The sequence below is a fragment of the Hyaena hyaena genome, unplaced genomic scaffold, assembly GCF_003009895.1.
Source record: "Hyaena hyaena isolate Hyena2069 unplaced genomic scaffold, ASM300989v1 scaffold_30, whole genome shotgun sequence".
In the NCBI taxonomy this organism is placed as follows: domain Eukaryota; kingdom Metazoa; phylum Chordata; class Mammalia; order Carnivora; family Hyaenidae; genus Hyaena; species Hyaena hyaena.
This window is the reverse complement of record NW_024080662.1, coordinates 2761579-2782849: the sequence shown is the minus strand read 5'-3', so window position 1 is coordinate 2782849 and position 21271 is coordinate 2761579. Positions and strand designations below refer to the sequence as shown.

Below are 21271 nucleotides of genomic sequence, written 5' to 3'. Positions count from 1 at the left end.
TGCTCACACTGTCTCTCTCAATCTCCTAGAAATAAATAAAACATAAATAAACAAATAAATAAATAAATAAAATAAAAACTAAATGGAGCAGAGAAATTATCAAGAAGTGAAAACAATCCCCCATACCTGAGCTTCCATGCTGGGCTAGTCTTCATGACAATCTTAAAACTTATGGCTTGGTCTATTTTACAAATGAAGAAAACTTCTACAGAAAGTTTGCCCAAGGTCACTCTGATAACTGACCAGGTGGTCACAGGCTAAGACCCAGGACTCTGGGTTCTCAGCCCTCTGTCCAGCTACCTCTACCTGTCATGAACACGGAAAATGGTGTTTTATTATGACCTAGGTCAGTCTTTGCAATCATTTGCACTCATGACCATGCCCACCATGAATTAAGCATTAGTGATAACAGCTGGCAGCATGGTAAAGTGGAAAGCATGGCTGTTTCAGGACCAGATTCCTTGGATTTGTTACTTATTATTTTGTTTTATGTTTATTTATTTTTGAGAGAAAGAGTATGAGCAGCGGAGGGGCAGAGAGGGAGGGAGAGACACAGAATCTGAAGCAGGCTCTAGGCTCTGAGCTGTCAGCACAGAGCCCGACTCAGGGCTCAAACCAACGAGCCACGAGATCATGACCTGAGCCAAAGCTGGATGCTTAACCAATTGAGCCACCCAAGCACCCCAGACTTCTTGATTTGAATCTTGGTCCTTACACGGAACAGCAGTGGCTGTCCTGTGGCTTGGGAAATTAACCTCACAACTTTGACTCACAAGTCTGGTTCCAAGATGTGACCAAAAATACCAACCTCTGTGGCTTGCAGAAACATTAAATCAACATGAACCCATATAAAATGCTAAGACTCTAATAAACAGTAGCCATTCTACTTCTAATACATTTATGGTATCCATAATCATGATACAGCCATTAAAAATATTTAAAATCTCCAAGTTGTGTTGATACTCATTCAATGCCTTTATTACCTATCAAGTTTTTGCCATGTTATCAGAAGCCAGGTATAGAAGATGTTAATTCCCTGCCCTAGAGAAGCTGTCTTTGTGCACACCTTTACATAGAACATTATAGGCAATATGGTAGTGTCATTACAGAGGCCATGATAGCATCAATAATAATGACAAACTATATAAGTTTATTTACTTTGAGAGAGAGAGAGTGAGCAAGTAAGCACAAATGGGGGAAGGGAGAGAGAGAGGGAGACAAATCCCAAGCAGACTCTAAGCTCCCCTCTGAGCCCAATGCAGGGCTTCATCTCAGGATGGTGAGATCATGACTTGAGCCAAAACCAAGAGTTGGACACATAACTGACTGAGTGAGCCCAAGTAGGGAAGGGGCAGAGAGAGGGAGAGACAGAATCCCAAGCATTTGGACAGAGACAGAGATCTGTCTCTGCACTAACAGTGCAGAGCCTGACAAGGGGCTCGAACTCACAAACCATGAGATCGTGATCTGAGCTGAGATCAAGAATCAAATACTTAACTGACTGAGCCACCCAGGTGCCCCACTTCACATCACTCTTAACAAATTTCACAACTACTGGAGCAATGTTGAACTAAAAAACTTTTGCACAGCAAAGAAAATCATTAACAAAATGAAAAGACAACTGATTGAATGGGAGAAGAGATTTGCAAATGATATATGTGATAGGGATTAATATCTAAAATACATAAAAGGGGGCACCTGGGTGGCTCAGTCAGTTAAGTGTCTCACTCGATCTCAGCTCAGGTCTTAATCTCAGGGTCAGGAGTTCAAGCCCCACATTGGGCTCCATGCTGGGTGTGACGCCCACGTAAAAAAAATCAAATTGGGGCACCTGGGTGGCTCAGTCAGTTAGGCCTCCGCTTTCGGTTCAGGTCATGATCTCATGGTTCACGAGTTGGAGCCCCATATCAGGCTCTCTACTCTGCACGCAGAGCCCGCTTCAGATCCTTTGTCCCTCCCCCCCCCCGCCCCTCCCCTGCTTGTGTATGCACTCTCTCTCTCTCTCTCAAAAGTAAAAACTTTTAAAAAATTAAAAAATCAAATCAAATACATAAAAAATTCATACAATTCTACACCCAAAAAAGATCCAATTAAAAAATGGGCAGAAGACATAAATAGGCACTTTTCTTTAAGTTTATTTATTTTGACAGAGATAGAGCACATGAGCAGGGGAGGGGCAGAGAGAAGGGGAGAGAGAGAATCCCAAACAGCCTTCACACTTTCAGTGCAGAGCCTGACATGAGGCTTGAACTCACGAACTGTGAGATCATGACCTGAGCCAAAGTCAAGAGCAGATGCTTAACTGACTGAGCCACCCAGGCACCCAAATAGGCATTTTTCAGAAGACATCCACAAAGCCAGCAGACACATGAAAAGTTGTTCAACATCATTAACCATCAAAGAAATGCAAACCAAAACTACAGTGAACTATCAGTTCACATTGGTAAGAATGACTAGAATCAAAAACACAAGAAATAACAAGTGCTGGGGAGGATGTGGAGAAAAAGGAAACCCCATACACTGTAGGCGGGAATATAAATTGATGCAGCCACTGTGGAAAACAGTATGGAGGTGCCTCAAAAAATTAAAAACAGAAATACTACATGACCCTGTAATTCTATATGTGGGTTATTTACTCAAAGAAAAGAAAAACACTAATTCAAAAAGATACTGCATGCCTATGTTTACAGCAGCATTATTTACAAGAGCCAAGATATAAAAGCAACTCAAGTGTCCATTGATAGATGGATAAAGATGTCTTACACTCTCTCTCTTTCTCTTACACACATGGAATATTACTCAGTTATAAAAAAGATTCTGTTGCCATTGGTGACAACACGATAGACTAAGAGGGTATTATGCTAAATGAAATAAGTCAGGCAGAGAAAGACAAATACCACATGACTTTACTTATATGTGGAACTTAAAAACAACAACAAAAAAGATTCATAAATACACAGAACTGATAATTTAAAAAAAAATTTTTTTTTTAATGTTTTATTTATTTCTAGGAGAGAGAGAGAGAGAGAGAGAGACAGCGTGAGCAGGGGAGGGTCAGAGAGAGAGGGAGTCAAAGACTGAAACAGGCTCCAGGCTCTGAGCCGGCAGTCAGCACAGAGCCCGATGCGGGGCTCGAACCCACGAACCGCGAGATCATGACCTAAGCGAAAGTCGGACGCTCAACCGACTAAGCCACCCAGGCGCCCCTACACAGAACTGATAATTGTCAGAGGGGATGGGGGTAGGAGGATAGGCAAAATAGATGGAGATTAAGATGTACAAACTTCCAGTTATGAAATACATAAGTCACAGGGATACAAAGTATGGCATAGGAAATACAGTTAATAATATTGTAATAACTTTGTATGGTGACAGATGCTAATTACCAATACTTGTATCTGGTGAATATTTCAGAATGTATGTAACTGTCGAATCACTATGTTGTACACCTGAAACTAATATTGTATGTCAACTTCAATTAAAAAAAAAAGTTCCCTATTTAAAAGAAAAATAAGCAAGGGTGGCATTATTTGCAGATGTTAATATCTGAAAAAAGGAAAACAGGAAAAAATACCTAAAAATTCAGGAATCTCAATCAGAAAATTATTAGAATAGTTTAGAAAGATTGTAGGATAAGCTATAAATTTTAAGAAGTCAACTACATCCCTATGTCAAAGACACTACAGAAAAACCCACAAAAATTAGATCTTTTTTTGTCAACAATAAAAAAAAACATTTAATATGAGGGTATTAATTTCTTCACTAGTTTTTTTAAATGATGTTATACAACTACAATTTTAAAGACAAGAGAAAAAGTCCTTATATAATACTGCCTAGAGCTTGATAAAGTGCTGGTGAAATTCATCTGGATAAACAAGAGGGCATGATATCCTTTTATTAAAGACTCTCAAGAGCAGACATGATAACCTTTCAGTATCAATTAAAGACAAATTTTAGGGGCACCTTGGTGGCTCAGTTGGTTAAGCTGAGGTCTGACTTTGGCTCAGGTTATGATCTCACAGTTTGTGAGTTTGAGCCCCAGAGCCCACTTCACATCCTCTTTGCCCCTCACCCACTCACATGTATGTGCGTGCTCTCTCAAAAATAAACATTAAAAAAAAAAAGATAAATTTCAGAAAAGCTCAGCTTTAAGAACTTCACATATAAATAAAGCCAAACTACATAAGGAGAAAGGATCACTACTTTTCAGTAAATACTGTAAATACTGTTGGGCTATTTAGTTATCAGCAGGGAGACAAATTAATATACTGTAGCAAATTCTAAAGAATTTTTAAAAATTATTTTAAACTAGAAACAACAACAAAGAACAGGACCTTCATTCCATTCAGGAATGTCCTTCCTGAATCCTGAAGGACACAGGTACTATCAGTGACAAAATAGGAACATTCCAAGTTCTTGTTCAAATAGTATTGCCTCAATAAATTCTTCCCCAGTTCTTTGCTCCCTTCAACAACAAAACAAAAACAAAACAACAAAAACAAAAACGTGATGGGGAAATAATTACTCCTTCCTGTGACCACCAACCTGTCTCCACCTACTACTTGAGTTGTTTCTGTGGCCCTCATCACCTTCTCTGTCGCTGCATGTTATTTAAGTGCCTGTTCCCCAGCGCCTCTCACAGTACAGCAGGTGACTTTAGGACTGTCTTCATCTTAAGGGTCCCTTATATAAAACAGGAACTCCACAAAAACTTGAACTAATGCATATCTGCATAGAAAACAATTTTTTTAATGTTTATTTTTGAGAGGGGAGAGGGAGGGAGGGAGAGAGAGAGAGAGAGAGAGAGAATGAATGAGGGAGGGGTTGAGAGAGGGAGACACAGAATCTGAAGCAGGCTCCAGGCTCTGAGCTGTCAGCACAGAGCCTGATGCAGGGCTAGAACTCACAAACTGACTGAGCCAACTAGGTGCCCCAAGATAAAGTATTTCTAAAAACCCAAGTGTAGAAAAAATATACATGAACAAAGACAATGATAAAATCCTTTCCAAAATATTACAAAGTACTGAGAAAACAAAGTTGACACCACATTCTAATTGATAAGTGATAAAGGATGAGGAATATATTTGCGATACACGGGAAAATACAGAGAAAAAATTATATCCTAGTTATTAAAGAAAAATCCATTTTTACAAACTTTGCACAACTATTAAGTTAGTAAAAAATAAATTAAATCCAACATTGGTGGAGGAAACTTAGAGATCACTGTTAACTGGCTCCATCATTCTGAAGAACAATCTGATACCATGTGAGGGCGATCCAGGCTTTAATTCAGAAATTCCACTGCAGGGAAAAAACTAAAATTTCCTTATTCCTCACTTTCCTAGGCCCTTTCCTTGCTTTTTTTTTTTTTTTTTTTAAGTTTATTTATATTGAAAGACAGAGAGAGAGAGAGAGAAAGTGCAAGTGGGGAAGGAAAAGACAAAGAGGGAAAGAGAGAGAGAATAGAATCCCAAGCAGGCACTGCACTGTCAGCAAGGAGCCTGATGCAGGGCTTGAACTCCTGAACCATGAGATCATGACTGAGCTGAAGTCAGATGCTTGACTGAGCCACCCAGGGGCCCCTATTTTCTTATTGTTTCAAGTTGGGGTTTTTTGGTGTTTTTTTGTTTGTTTGTTTTTTGTTTTGTCTCTGCATCCAATGTGGGGCTTGAACTCACAGCCCTCAGATCAAGAGTCACATGCTCTTCCAAACGAGCCAGTCAGGTGCCCTGCTTTATTTTTAGCACTTACCACCATCTAACTCTACATAGATTACATCTCAATTTGGTGTAGGCAAGGACCTGCTTTGTCATGGTCATAGCTGCCTACCATATAAAAGGTGCTCCGGGGACACCTGGGTCGCTCAGTTGGTTAAGTGTCCAACTCTTGATTTCAGCTCAGGTCATGATCTCATGATTTGTGAGACTGAGCCCCCTGTAAGGCTCTGCACTGATGGTGCAAAGCCTGCTTGGGATTCTCTCTCTGCCCCTCCCCTGCTCCAGCTCTCCCTCAAAATAAATAAACATTAAAAAAAAATTTTTTTTTAGTTTTTTTAAAACATTAAAAAGTCGATTTGTCACCCACCTGGGTGGCTTAGTCGATTAAGCAATCGACTTCGGCTCAGGTCATGATCTTACCATTGGTGAGTTTGAGCCCTGTCTCAGTTCAGAGCCTAAAGCCTGCTTTGGATTCTGTGCCTCCTTCTCTCTCTGCCCCTTCCCCACATGCTCTCTCTCTTTCAAAAATAAACTTTAGAAAAAAAATTTTTTAAGGTGCTCAGTATTTGTTGAGTGAATGAATGAATGTTCTAAGGACACAAGTATTTGCCCCCACCTCAAAACAGGTATAATATGTAAAGTTCATAACAACATGATTTATAATTACAAAACCTAGAGCCTACACACTCAGAGAATAGCTAAGCAAATCAAAATGACACCATAAAATGTTCAGGAGGCATTCAACATTAAGAATTTAGTAAACTCAATTATAAATTAAGTGGAGAAACATAACACAACATTCATACCCTAAGAGATGTTTCGTGGTGTCTTGCCCATTCAGAACTGTAGCTCATGTGAAGCTGACATAAATATTGAAGTACTAATAAAAAAAATCATTAGATTCTTCAGTAACCACTTTCCCTTAGGTTAGTTACATTCACAATTTTCAAATATTCTACCTGGCCTGCAATATTTTGGGAAGAAAAGCAGCTACTATTACTGGTTATCAGTGGGGTAACCAACACAATAGTATAATCTGAGGGGAGGAGTGAGAAGTTGTTTCCTCTTATGAAGACTACAAAATGTGAAAAAGTTACAATTAAACAACAGGTATGAAATTTCTTTAGTCCCTGCAGTGTTATTTTCTTTTTTCATTTTATTTGGTTTTAAAAGCAAATTCATTGTGGTACAACAACACAATGTACCCAGTTTGAGGGAATACCCTCAGTGCCTCCTGAGGTGATCCTGACAGATGGGCTGAGGGTGACAAGCTGGCATCTGTGGGACGCAGGGGCAAGAGCTCACCTCTTCAGTCTTCACAGGTGAGGGAGGCAGCAACTTGCCAATGCCCCATCCCGCCCGGTGGCAAGAACACTCCTTACCTCTCACCAAAGCCATGAAGCCTCACGTGACCAAGGCTGTGGTTTCATGAGCACCTGGGCCAGGGACCACACACCCAGGAGGAAGTGAGGCTGTGAACTGGATGGGGAGCCTGCCCCTGGGTTCCATGGGGTCAGTCAGCAAGTGCGGACTTCAGAGTCAGGCTCCGCTATCTACAGCCTTCTCTATAACTATGAGCATCCTTCCAAACCTCTTTAGGCTGGTTTTCTTACTGAACTAAAGGGAAAACACCTTTGCTGGATGAAGGTGAAAAATGAGACAATCCATCATGAGGAAGCCATGATGTAGGACTCCCTACTACAGCCGTAATTATCCAAGTTGTCACCTGAATGCCTGCCATCCAGGACTGTGCCCTGGCTGACACATTCATACCTGCTCTGGCCCTGAAAGGCATGACAGCCAAAAACGGGCAGTTGAGGCTAAAGTGTATTTAATGAAAGGCTCCCGGGATGACTGTCACCCGGTTTCAATATGTGGCATCTCTCTCAGCAGAGGCTGGGTTGTGATTTCTTATGTGCAGGGCCCAGGAGAACAAAGGCGTACCATCACAGCGCCATTCCACTGCACCAGGTCACAGTGGAGCTCCCAATCCAGGCCGAAACACCACTTCAAAGGCGTGCAGATCCACTCCTACTCGTTGCTTTATCTTTCACATCTGAAAGCAGTCCAAGGTAGCTACATTTGCCCCTCAATCAGGTCATAGAACAGCAGGAGACATTCCTTTGGCAAAAAAGGACACGCTCTTGTCCTGGATCTTGTACTGGTAAGTGAGGCTCCGATCTCGCTGGGCTGTGGGCTGTGATGGTGTCCTCCAGAGGATCCTTAGCTACAGTGACGGCAAGAATGAGAGAGAAGCAGCTCCTAAGTATCTGGTCCACTGTGAACCCTACCGGCCTCCTCTGTTAACCTGCCACCGAGGCCCCTAAGTGAGGTCACAGGCATGTGCCACGCAGCCTGGGTGGCTTCCAAAACGAAGCTTATTACCAGCTAACTAGAACTGAAGGTTCCTCTTCATTACAGTAGTGATATTTGCTCATCACAAAAAGTGTGAAAGAAAAAGAAAAAGAAAAAAAAGCCACCCAGAGAAAAAGCATTTAAGTATTTTTGTGTTCCCTTTTGCTCTCTTCTATGCATGGTTTTGTATCTGTTGGCTATAATAACTGGGAAAATCAACTCATTAAAATCAGTACATTCAATTCAGAGGCTCAGGAAGGCTAGACGTTTATTCTGAGGATATCTCACTGCCAGACGTGCTAGACTGCTTGGGGAGCTGGCCTCAGAGCCAGGCCACAGGCTGCCTGGCAGGACCCTCCCCTCAGGCTGTGCACACGGACACCACCAACACAGCATTTCTGAGCTTGTGCCTTTGTTTTCTTTTCTACACCTACCCCTGAATGACTTTGGGGCGAAACTCCCACCCACCCCTAATGGGCCAAGAGTGGTCAATATCAAGTTAACCTGGAAGCCATGGGAGTTGGGAGGATGATTCCAAAAGAGAAGTTCCAGGGGCCCCTGGGTGACTCAGTCAGTTAAGCGTCCGACTCTGGATTTTGGCTCAGGTCATGATCTCACAGTTCATGGGATCAAGCCTCACATTGGGGTCTGTGCTGATAGCACAGAGCCTGCTTGAGATTCTCTCTCTTCCACTGTCTCTGTCCCTCCCCTGCTCCCATTTTCTCTCTCTCAAAATAAATTATACATTAAAAAAAAAAAAAACAAGTTTCAGAAGGCACAGAAGCGTGGTAGCCCCTTGGGATGGGTAGAACCTGAACTTCCTCTAAGGCAGGAATCTCGGCTTCTGCCTGAGTTCTCAGATATTCTGGTCAGAGTCAACAGTGGAGGCAGCAACAACCCCAGCCATGCGTACAGTACCCCCACATGTTTACTTTATTTATTTTTTAGAGAGAGAAACAGAGTGTAAGCAGGGGAGGCACAGAGAGAGAGGGAGACACAGAATCTGAAGCAGGCTACTGGGGCCTGAATTCACAAACTCTGAGATCATGACCTGAGCCAAAGTTGGACGCTTAACCAACTGAGCCACCCAGGTGCCCCCACGTTTGTATTTTAAAAGGAGCAGCATTGGGGCACCTGGGTGGCTCAGTTGGTTAAGTGTCTGAATTCAGCTCAGGTCATGATCTTGAGGTTCATGAGTTCAAGCCCCACATTGGGCTCCATGCTGATAAGGAGGTGCCTACCTGGGATTTGCTCTTCTCTTCCTCTCTCTGCCCTCACCCAAATACCTACTCTCTCTCTCTCTCAAAATAAATAAACATCAAACAAATAAATAAAAGTGAAATAAAAAATAAAAGGAACAGCATTGACCTGAGTATACAAAGCCTGCTGTGGTCCTGCAGAGGCATTCATAGCAGGGCCCCTGCATTCTGTTCCAGAAGATGGTCTCCTTTTTAGGAGCTCCACTTTAGTCACAAACGGGACCACCATGGAACACCTGCATAGGTGCATGAGGCCAGCACCATCTGGAACAGACTCTGACTTGCATTCTCACAACTTCTGAGGTTTTCCTTCCACCAGAGGAATGCCCCAACCAGACAACCCCCAGGGCCCGAAACTATCCCACACACAGTCCAGGCTCAGGCACAGAGGCAGGCAGCCATTGCCCTGGGAGCCCCTGCGCACCTGCCCATGCACGTCCCTGCAGAAGCCTGTGGCCAGCCCCTCGGCCCGCAGGATCAGGTGGCTCTGGTGACTAAGGCTGTTCAAAAGGATGTTGTTCTCCTCGTCCTCGGTGTCTCCACTGTCGTGCACCAGGGCCACTATGTTTCCCTGCAACAGAGATCGAAGATGAAAACCTTTCCTCCAGGCAGGGCCACCAGGGAGCAATGGGCTTTCTGGGCCTCCACTCCCCTGCATGTCTTCACCCAGTGCAGCCTCTGGCCGCTGCTGCAACCATCCCTTGCTGTGCTCTGGGACCCTAATTCCAACCACCTGCTGGACAGTCTCACCAGCACATCCAACCCATACTGCCAGCTCAATCCCTCTTAAACCAAGCTCTGCTCAGCCTGTGGTCCTCAACGTTAGCAAGAAGCACCACCTTTCTGCTGGGCACCCATTCATCTAGTCAACAGTTTCTGAGTGCAGAGCATGTGTCACACCCCACAGTGAGGATAAGAGAGTGGTGTGGGCCCTGGAGACAGAAAGATACTCACAACACAGGATACAAAGCCAGGAGAAAGGGGAGCACGGGTGGCTAGGGTAGCTCAGGGAAGAGGCATCATGTCTGGCCCGGAGGAGAGGGTGAGGAGGTGTACACGCCTGAGCTGAGTCAGAAGGGCAAATAGGAGTTAGCCAACCAGAACTGGAGGGGAAGGCCAACCCACTGAAGGAGACACCTTGAATAAGTCCTTTCAAAGGAATACTGTCCAATTGTTAAAAACAATGAAGCAGATCTGTCTGTTCTGGTTTTGGGCAATGGACACCAAAATACACCGTGCATTATGAAATGAGAAAACAGTGCCACACAGTGTGCAAGGCAGGCTACCAGTAACGTGAAGAAAAATGCAGAGAGACACATACACATAAAACATGTTCATAATTGAATGCACACGGCAGAATATACATATTAGGAAAGAAATCATTACTTTTCACTAAAGTATTCTTTATGCTACTTATTTTTTCTTTTTTGAACTATTCCCATTTTGCTTTTTCAGCTAGTAAAGATATTTTTACCAAATGAGGGTGGTAGTGGGCCACAAAGCAGGCTAAGCTGTAGGAACTGTGGCCAATTCACTGTTGCTGAGCCATGCCCTCCACACCCTTTCCACTCCCTCCTCCTCCCATTCTCTCCCCATCACCTGGTTCCCAGCCCTGTGAGTGTAGCCACACAGCCCCAGGAGCTCTCCTAAACACAGCTGCCAAGGAGGCTCTTGCACATGGGAGGTACTCAGCATGGGGTGCTGGCTATATGCTCCCCAGCCGACTCCACTGGCTCACCCCAACCGCCGCCTAGCACCCTTGGTCTGACCACACTGTGCTGAGGGCCGCAGGTCCCTCCCAGCGGCGCCACTGCACGTTGAAGAGCGGGCACTGTGAACCAGACGCTGTGTGGGAGTGTTGCAAGCTTCATGTCACTTAAGTCTTGCAGCTGGGTGCCTGCAAGGCGAGTCTACCATCATTGTTTAACTATTATGGTAAAATCCCCATTTTTGCCTCATAATTTGACAGTAAAAGTTACATCCTATACTTGTACTGCATTTCACAATTTTTAATGCAGTTTAAATGTCAACTGATCTTCAAAACACACCCAGAGTGATAATGACTTGTCCCAGGACACAAGGGAATGGATGGCAGAGTTAGGGCTGCTGCAGTACCACACACGACTGGCCCTGTTCCATACAGTACTGGTCAACTTTTTAATTTGAGGGCTTTATTTTTTTTAGCAGTGGCAAGTAGGGGAGGGAAGGATGGCAGACCTAAAGATTTCTGGGCCTACCAGGAAAAAGCCAAACCCCTAAGCAAATAAACAAAAAAGATCACTGCAAGCAAGGAAGAGGTGGGCCTGTCTGGGCCCATGGAGGTCACAGGCAGGAACACGGAGAGCCTGTGGACAGGTACCTTCCATTCCCAGCACACGGTGGCCCTGCAGTAATGGATGAAGTCCAACACAGCCACTGCCCCCATGCCCAGGCTCAGCAGCACACTGAGGTCGTCCACCAGCAGCACCGGGCACCTCCACGCAGCCTCTCCATCATCTGCAGGCTTCAGAGCCTCCCTCACAAACTCATACAGTGGCTGCAGGTTCTCAGCATTGGCCTCCCTGGAACATCAAGCAAGAGTCACCCGAGAGTTTACTCTGTCGACAAATGTTTACCTGGAACCAAGTAGCACCACAGGAAAGGGCTGGGGGGAGGCAGAGAACTAGGTCACAGTTCTCGGCACTAAGGGGTTCCTGATCTGGTTGGGAAGAAAAGGCATGCGTGCATACACAAGCAAGCTGTACTTCAAATATTCTTTGAAGCCTAGTAGGTACAAAGCACTGTGCTAGAAACTGGGTACACAAAAATAAACAGCCTCTTGGGCCCTTAAAAGACATCGTGCAGCCCCTCAACCCAAAAGCTTAAGGTATTGGAAGATTAATTTGGATTAGGCAGCAGGAGAGGTCTTCCCAAGAGGTCATAATGGGTACAAACAGCTGAATAGCAATTTAGGTGACCTGGCGGTGAGGGGCCAAGGTCTAAGGCCTGTTTGGGTACCTAACAGATTACACCTATTTCTGAAGAAGCTGGCCCAGCTACCTCCACCTCCCCAATGACTACCCTTGGCAGTCACCTCCCAGCAACAGAGGCTCAAAACGTACAGAGTACAGGGCCCAGGCACCTGCCTGCACTCCTGGTCTGTGCCCCTCGAACAGCAAAGACAACAACTTCCCACAACCGGGTTCAGGTGTCAGCAGGCCCATCATTCAGACGAAGGCACCCAGGTTCAGAGATCCTAAAAGCTGTGTGTGTGAGATCACACACACAGGGTCGGGGCACAGGGCCTTCTGACTCCACAATGCCTTTCAGCCACTGCAAAAAGTGGCATCTGAGAGGGGGCAGCAGGGAGCGTTCCCATACGGACTCCTCTGTGGTGAAGGAAGAACAGCAGCCAGGTGGAGAGTCTGCACAGAGCTATATTTGTAGCTAAGACTCATAAGGGACAAGAAACAGGAAAGCCAATCTCAAAATAGCAAACCAGGATCAACAAACTTTTTCTTAAAAGGCCAATAGTAATATCCTAGGCTTGTGGGTCATATGGTCTCTGTCTCAACTACTCAACTGTGCTGTGGGAGCGCAGAACAGACAGGGACGACATGTGAACAAATGAATGCAGCTATTCCAATAAAACTTTATTTAAAAAAACAGGTAGCTGGCCCATGGCCCATAGTGTGCCAACCCTTGTATCGACCCAAAACCAGAATAAAGGTGTGTGCTAGGGCTCTGAGCGAGGGCTAGAAAAACATACTATTCTGCCATACTCCCAGCAGATAACACTTTCTGTGGCTTCTGCGTCAGCCATATATCCTCTGGCCCGTGGTAAAAGTGGTAAAAGCAAGGGCTTTCCGATAATGCTGCAACACCAGGGAAGTGGCCACCTCCTAAAGCCAGCTCTGTCCTCCCACCCACACACCGGAGGAATCACCCAGCAAACCTGGTCTGGGCCCACCTGCCAGGCATGCACTTCTGGGCCAGGCTGCAGGCTAACTGACCTGAGGAACTGCAAGGGGTGTGGCTCGGCCTGAGTCCGAAAGAAAACATCCACTGAAGACTTAAGACCTTCTAGGAACACAAGCTGCCCGCACTCCCGTGCCGCAGTCAGGCTGACACCCTAAACACAACACAGAGGAGAGTGAATTATGGTGCCCTGCAGGGGAACCCCTCACAGAGGCTAGACTCCAGCTCACTAAAGTGTACAGGACACATTCTAAGCCCTGCTTAGAATGTGTACCTGTCCACCTTGTATGGGGCCCATGCCTTCTTTCCACTGCGTGTTCCCAACCCACAATCCTCATGGTTTTGAGGTGAACCTCTACATTCATCACTTTTTAAAAAACTGACATTTTTCCACATCCTCGCCAGCATCTAGGCACCCTCCTGCACTGTTGGTGGGAATGTAAACTGGTACAGCCCCTCTGGAAAACAGTGTGGAGGTTCCTCAGGAAACTAACAATAGAACTCCCTTATGACCCAGCAATAGCACTGCTAGGAATTTACCCAAGGGATACAGAAATGCTGAGGCATAGGAGCACATGGACCCCAATGTTCATAGCAGCACTCTCCACAATAGCTAAAACATGGAAAGAGCCTAAGTGTCCATCAACAGATGAATGGATCAAGAAGATGTGGTTTATCTATACCATGGAATACTACATGGCAATGAGAAACAATGAAATCTGGCCATGTGTAGCAACATGGATGGACCTTGAGGGTGTTATGCTGAGCGAAATAAGTCAGGCAGAGAAGGACAAATACCATATGTTTGCACGTATAGGAGGATTAGGAGGAACTTGACGGAGGACCAAGGGGGAGAAGAAGGGCGGAAATGGTGGGGGAAAGGGAGAGAGGCAAACCATGAGAGACTCTTGAATGCTGACAAAAACTGAGGACTGATGGATGTGGGGGGGGGGGGGGGATGGGCATGAAGGAGGGCACTTTGGGGATGAGCACTGAGTGTTATGTAGAAACTAATTTGACAATAAACTATTTGTAAAAAAAAAAAAAAAAAAATAAAAAAATAAAAAAATAAAAAACTGACATTTTTGCTTATATGTTCATTTTTAGAATTACTCAATACTTGGTTTTAATCTGCAGTAGTATTATAAACACACACATTTATAAAATTAAGCACATTTACAAACAATAATAATGACAATAAGATGGTGGGAAAATGACCAAGGTCTGAAAAATGCTGGTAGAGGAAAGAGGGCCAGATTTTGGCTTTGAATTTCACAAACCCTCTTGTTTACACATCAGTGGCCCGGGACCTCAGAGTTGCTCTGGGGCTTTCACATAACCCAACACAGATTCTAGCTGCCAGGCTGCCTAGAACACAGGAAGACCTCATTACCAGCAAGTTCTCCTTCTCTTCCCTCTTCCTCTGAGGAAGCACTCCCATGAGTTAGGATAATATGAGCTCTTGATACACTAGTTCAGAGCTCAGCAAACGTTTTCTGCAAAGAGCAAGACAGGTTTTGCAGATCATACAATCTATGCTGCAATACTCTCCTCTGTGGAGTGAGAGCAGCCACAGAGGATTCATAAACAAATGGCAGTGGCTGCGGTCTGTCTAGCCCTGCTCTAGACTAGAGCTTTTATATTATGTTTATTTATTTATTTTCTAGAAAATCTTTAAAGTTTATTTATTTTGAGAGAATGCATGAACAGGGGAGGGGCACAGAGAGAGGGTGAGAGAGAGAATCCCAAGCGGGCTGCACACCGTCAGCACAGAGCCTGATGCGGGGCTCAATCTCACAAATTGTGAGATCATGACCTGGGCTGAAACCAAGAGTCTGACACTTAACCAACTGTGCCACTAGGCGCCTCTAGGCCAGAACTTCTCAATATGGCTCTTCATCAACTACCCAATTAAGACTCTTGTGAGACACCCAGTTAAAATGCAGATCCTTGAGCGCCGCTCCAAACCTCCAGAACCAGAAGCTCTGCAGACAAGGCCCAAGAATCTGCATTTCAACAAACACCCAAGTAGAGACACAATCTAAATCTGCAACTCACTGCTCTCTGTGCAGAATAGGTCACATGGAACTCTTTAGACTCCTCATGCCCCTAGACTCAATTGCTCATTTATACCCCAGTGTCCTCCACTATGCAGCACCAGTAGCTCCACAGCCACTCCTGGCAGAAAGACTCCTGTTCACCTTTGCTCTTGCTCATGACCATTCTACCAATGGCAGTTCAACAATACACCAAGAGTAGGGAGGCTCACGCTCAGGGACTTCATGTGCCCAGTACCATGTGTGCCATTCCTGCTGTGCTGATGATGATTCAAAGGTAACAGAAAAAGGAGCCAATCCGAACATGAGTATACAGCTTTCTCATCCAGAGACACTGATGCTAGGGCCACAGGGACATGGTTCATAGACCTGGAATGCAACGTGTGTTCTTGGCATGACTGCTCTCCCTGAGCTCATGCTCTGGCAGGAACTCCTCCTTCTCTGCAAAGGATGGGAAAGAGTCTACCCTCTTCCCATTCTCTCAATTGTTTCTCCCCATCAGTGACATCAGGCAGTGTCATGGCCCAATAGGAAGACTAGTATTTCAATGGTCACTGCTAATGGGTGGCCTGGTTCTTTCCGTCTCTGAGGCCGGCCTATTAAAATCAAAACAAGAGGGGCACCTGAGTGGCTCAGTCGGTTAAGCATCCGACTTCGGCTCAGGTCATGATCTCACGGTTGGTGGGTTTGAGCCCTGTGTCGGGCTCTGTGCTGACAGCTAACCTCAGAGCCTGGTGCCTGCTTCGGATTTTGTATCTCCCTCTCTCTCTGACCCTCCCCTGCTCATGCAGTCTCTCTCTCAGAAATAAATAAATTAAGAAAAATTAAAAACAAAACAAGAGGTGCCTGGGTGGCTCAGTTGGTTAAGCGTCTGACTCCTGGTTTCGGCTGAGGTCATGATCTCATGGTTCGTAAGTTCGAGTCCCACATCAGGCTCTGCGCCGACAGTGCGGAGCCTGCTCGGGGTTCTCTCTCTCTGCCTTTGTCTCTCTGCCCCTCCCCTGTTCTCTCCGTCTCTTTCTCAAAAATAAATAAATAAAAACTTTAAAAATTTTTGTTTAAATAATAATAAATAAAAACAAAACAAACAAACAAAAACCAGTAAGCTCACCTCATCACAGGTCATAGGTGATGGCCTAAGCTAGGCCAGAAGGTTCACCAGACTCTTGGCCATCTTACTCTTGCCTGCCTACATCTGATAAAATGAAGGGCAGGCTGAGATGAGGTAAGGAGCAGGTCACAAAAACACTTCTCTCCACCTTTGGGTCCTAAGCCGTAGACTTAGGGAGAGACAGTAGGAGGCACTCAATTTGATGGCAGACCAAGCTGTGGTCTCCAACTCAGCAGGACTATGATTAAAGCTCACAGTAAGGAGAAAATCTTAACTGGTCCAGTGTCAGCAGAGCTAGGTTTGACTAATTAACAACTAATTTGGTTCTATAAGCTCTAAATGAGTAAAACAGGTTGAGATGCTGCCTTAGCCTTTCATTTTTTTTTCAATGTTTTATTTATTTCTGAGAGATAGCATGAGCAGAGGAGGGTCAGAGAGAGAGGGAGACACAGAATCTGAAGCAGCCTCCAGGCTCTGAGCTAGCTGTCAGCACAGAGCCCGAGGTAGGGCTCGAACCCACGAACGGCAAGATCATGACCTGAGCTGAAGTCGGATGCTCAACCGACTGAGCCACCCAGGCGCCCCTGCCTTAGCCTTTCACATAAGGGTTTCAGGACTCCATGATTGACTCAGTCCCTCCCTTGCTGAGTTCTCTACAGCCCCAATAGGGGAGCCCAGCCCCGGCTCCACTCACACCTGCATGACCCACATACTCCGCACCATGGAGCTCTACAATATTTACCAACTTCTGTCCCACGATATTGTAGTGACTGAAGGACTGGATCAGTGCCACAAAGCAGACTTTACAATTAGCTAGAAAACAAAATAAATAGATTTTTAATAAAGTCTCTACTTATAATCAGTCTCATATACTTCCTACCTCTGGAAAATAAAGCTGTGAGGCAGGTCTACAGACCCAAGAGGTCTTGCAACCTGACATCCCCAATTTGATTCTAAGATGTGCTTTTTTTCATATACAATAATTTTATCTATTTCATTGATCCTGAGATGTACTTCTTCAGTTATGTGTACTACTAGGTACTTAGTTTTGTTCTATTGTAAATAAACTGTGGTTTTAAAAAAATAACATTTTTCTGTTTGTACAGAAATACAACTTTTTTTAACAACTGATTTTTTTTTAAACTGGTATTGTATCCAAGAAGTTATAAGGGGAACACAAAGAAGCTCTAGCTACCTTACTGAACATAAGTTTTTATCTCTAGATTCTCTCGTTCTTTCAATGCTGACAATAACATCATCTGGAAAAGAAAAAACTCTCAAAGCTGTAAATGATTATGACTAAGAGTGCCAAAGGTCTACCCTCTATCCTGGCCTGGCTCAGTAGGGGTCAAGGAGATTGATAAATGAGACTTTTTTTTCATTTGGCTATTTTCTTCTTCTAATCTATTTTCATATGTAAATTGCAGTGGCCCTGCAGTTTTCCTATGTTCTTCAGGAAGCATCTACTGCCAGGGCAACATGTCAATGAGTCCCGGGCTCAAAGACCTCAAGATACACAAGGACTGAGGAGCAACTAAATCAGAATCCACACGAGGATCTCAGTGAGATCGTGCCTGCACACTGGGTGGAGAAGATAGGACATGGATAGAGAGCATATACCAACCACCCTTGGGCAGGGATGAGCAGGGAACAAGACAGTCAAGTAACCTGTTACCTAATAAACAGCCATTTGGCTACCCAAATACCAAAGACCTAGTTAGTTAATACTATTCCCATTGCTTTTAGCCTTAGGTTTCTTTTTCTATTGCATCGAGTCCAATACCTTTGAGGTAGAAGGAGAGAAAGTGATGCACAAGGAAGCTGCCATCTGTGTTGGCATCACAGAGCAGAGTCAGTTTCCCCTACAAGTTAAGAGGAACACAAAAAGGTGAATTAGACTCCCTAGAAAGAGGTCAGTATCCACACACACACACACACACACAACCAGAAAGAAAAAAAGTCAAAACTGTGGCAAAACCGACAATTAAAGTGATTGTTAATAAAGTCACTCATGGACCAGCATATCTCAGCTTCCACTTTACCAAGGCAAAGAGAGAATAAAATCCCTCCTCTGTCTCATTCGCCTTGGTAACTCAGGGACCAGTCTGGAGGAGATCTAGATCCTGAACAAAAGAAGCTTTTACCGTTAGAATACAACAAAAATCACAGCCTGCTAAGACCAATGTCCTTCCTATTTTTTTTTTAAAGTTTATTTCTTTTTGAGAGAGAAAAAGCAAGCACGAGCAGTGGAGGGGCAGAGAGAGGAAGAGAGAAGGAATCCCAAGCAGGCTTTGGAGCTATCAGCACTGAGCTCAATGAGGGGCTTGAACTCACTATTGGTGAGATTGTGACCTGAGCCAAAATCAAGAGTGGCAGGCTTAACCAAATGAGCCACCCACGTGCCTCCCTATTTTTAATTCTGATACCAAATCTGTCCAATAGAGTGGAAGAGAGGGAAGAGTAGTTGTTGACAGAGAACTCCAGTAACAAAATTCTCATCCCAATGGCACTGGACACTGCTTCTGAAAGAGCTTTGATCATGGAGGGTTCTGGAAAGACCTCTAAAGGTGGTCTCCACAGTGGCTGGCTATCTTGCTCTAGCCACCTCTAGTTCCTTGTCAGTGATAGGGAAGGTCGCAATCAAGCGGTATCAGACACAACACTTCTGTGCTGTTGTGACTTTTTTCACTTATAAAATATGAAAGACTGCACTATCAGACCTTGAGGGTTACCTTCAGCGCTGTAATTTCCTGGTGCCCACTTTGACCATCCATTCCTTCACTCTGGCCTTGGGCTAAGCATTTTGGTGGTCCCACTAGTAATTAACAAGGCCCCCAGTGATATCTTCAGGCTTGAGCAACTGAAACCCACAAGGGTCTACTGAAAACTATAATTTGCCTGACACTGTGGGGTCATAAAAAGGCCTGATTGAGGGCCGCCTGGGTGGCTCAGTGGGTTAAGCATCCAATGTCAGCTCAGGTCACCATCTACCCGTCTGTGAGTTTGAGCCCCGCATCTTCTCTGTTTTGATAGCTCAGAGCCTGGAGCCTGCTTAGGATTCTTCGGTCCCTCCCCTCACCGCCCCCCCCCCGCCCCGCCCATCCCCCCACTCACACTCTAGCTCTTTCTCTAAAATAAATAAACATTTACATTTTTTCATAAATATAAATAAGCAAGCAAGTCTGATACATGGTGTCTTGGCTGTCTGGAGTTTACCATTTCTTTAGGAAGACAAAGGTTATAAAATAAACCAGGTACGTTCCTGAAAGAAGTAACCCCAGGGTCAAAATGTCAAAAGTTTCGAGATGCCCCAAAGTGCGGGAAGAAGGGGGAGAGAAGAGTGGCGAGGCTGCTATGCCTCAGGCAGACTTGATACAAGCCCAAGTAGGCTGAGAGCGGCTTGGGATAGCATTATTAAAGACCAAGAAGGGTAAAAGGTAAAGGAGGGGCAGCGTTCACTGCGGAGCACTGAGGGGCCAGAGAGAGGCTGAGGGCGTTAAGAAGCTGTTCTCAAGTGAAGGGAGGAGAATCGAACTCACGATTCTCAGGCAACCTCCTCTGACACCGGGTCCCCCACCCCAGTGAGAACGCACAGGGCCCCCCGGCACACGTCTGTGAACGCAAGCCGACGCACAGTCGGCCAAGCTTCCTGGGCGTTTTCCAAAGTACACACGGCCTTTGAAAAGACCCCCAGCTTCCGCAGGCCCCAGCGGGCAGCCCAGTCTCCGAGTCGGCCACCCCTGGACTACAACTCCCAAGCGCCCCGGTGCCCACAAGTCTGCGTGCGGTTCACCCGGGGATGAGGTCTTCCGCCACGTTCCGGGACCCGCCACCTTCCCACTGCGCGACGTCTTACCTGCTCCGCCCTGTCAGGAGTGGTGTTGAGAAGGTTATTGAGTTCCGGGAACATTCCGAGCTACGGGGGACGAGCCTTCCCGGACAGGGAGCTGGACTGCTCCTGTACGGAGAGCTACACACCACTCGAGTCCGCGCGAAGAAAGCGCGCACGCGCAACGCCGCTCCGAGGCACCGCCGCAGCCAATCAGGCGGGCGCCTGGACCTGGGCCGCGGCCGGCGCATGCGCGAGGGCGGGCATCCTGCCGGGGTGGTGGAGTGTACGCGTGTTGCGACGTTGGTCATAAGGGTCTGAGGGGTGCTTTGCTCCTTTCCTTGGCCTCGCTCTCTCCCCAACACTGGGCTTTGCTCCACACATGTCTGTCGAATACCTGCTGTGTGTCCCCCACCGCTCGACACTAGGGCTATATAGATGAGTGAGGACGCCTCCCCTTGCTCGCAAAGCAGAAAACAAAGGCAATGAACGCAGACTTGTATATTGGAAAGTTCTTGGAAAAAAGCAAAAGCAGAATGAGGGAGTACCGGTAGGGTAGGGGTAGCTTTTATAATTAAAGAGGTTGTAGGATGGGCTCACTATGAAAATATGATTGGAACACACCCATGCTCTTGCCCGGGACTTTTGCACCAACTGTTCCTCTTTCCTGGATTGCTGTTTCCCCAGATGTTGAGACGATTAAAAAAATCCTCCACTTATTTCTTTTGCTCAGATGTCACTATCTTCGAGGCCTTCTCTGACCATCTTGTTAAAATTGCAAACTGCCCTTTCCCCAATACTTCTTACCCTTTCCCCCTGCTCTTATTTTTTTCATAGCATTTATATCGAGTTTGCTAAGTATAGTTCTGTTGTAGCCCAGCCAGCCTCAGATCACCAGGGACAGGCCTGTAATTCGACAAAATCCAGTGTACTGACTCACTGCAATGAGGGAGGTAGCATACCAGTGGAATCCTGGGGCCTGTCAC

The 21271-nt window shown here is 45.5% G+C and overlaps 1 protein-coding gene across 2 annotated transcripts; it reads right to left on the bottom strand.

Annotated features, from left to right (window-relative positions):
* Positions 1–6237: 6237 nt before the first annotated feature.
* Positions 6238–20425, bottom strand: ELP6 (elongator acetyltransferase complex subunit 6). Of its 2 annotated transcripts, XM_039228023.1 has the most exons (7): positions 20313–20425; positions 18240–18318; positions 17199–17269; positions 13324–13442; positions 11691–11892; positions 9756–9902; positions 6238–7944 (listed from the first exon to the last, which is right to left on the bottom strand). In XM_039228023.1, the coding sequence occupies exons 1-7, from the start codon at positions 20364–20366 to the stop codon at positions 7816–7818; spliced, it is 801 nt and encodes a 266-aa protein (XP_039083954.1). In that variant the 5' UTR covers positions 20367–20425; the 3' UTR covers positions 6238–7815. The 2 variants fall into 2 exon arrangements, with proteins under 2 accessions (XP_039083954.1, XP_039083955.1); XM_039228024.1 differs by lacking the exons at positions 18240–18318; positions 20313–20425 and having other exon boundaries at positions 17153–17223.
* Positions 20426–21271: the final 846 nt, after the last annotated feature.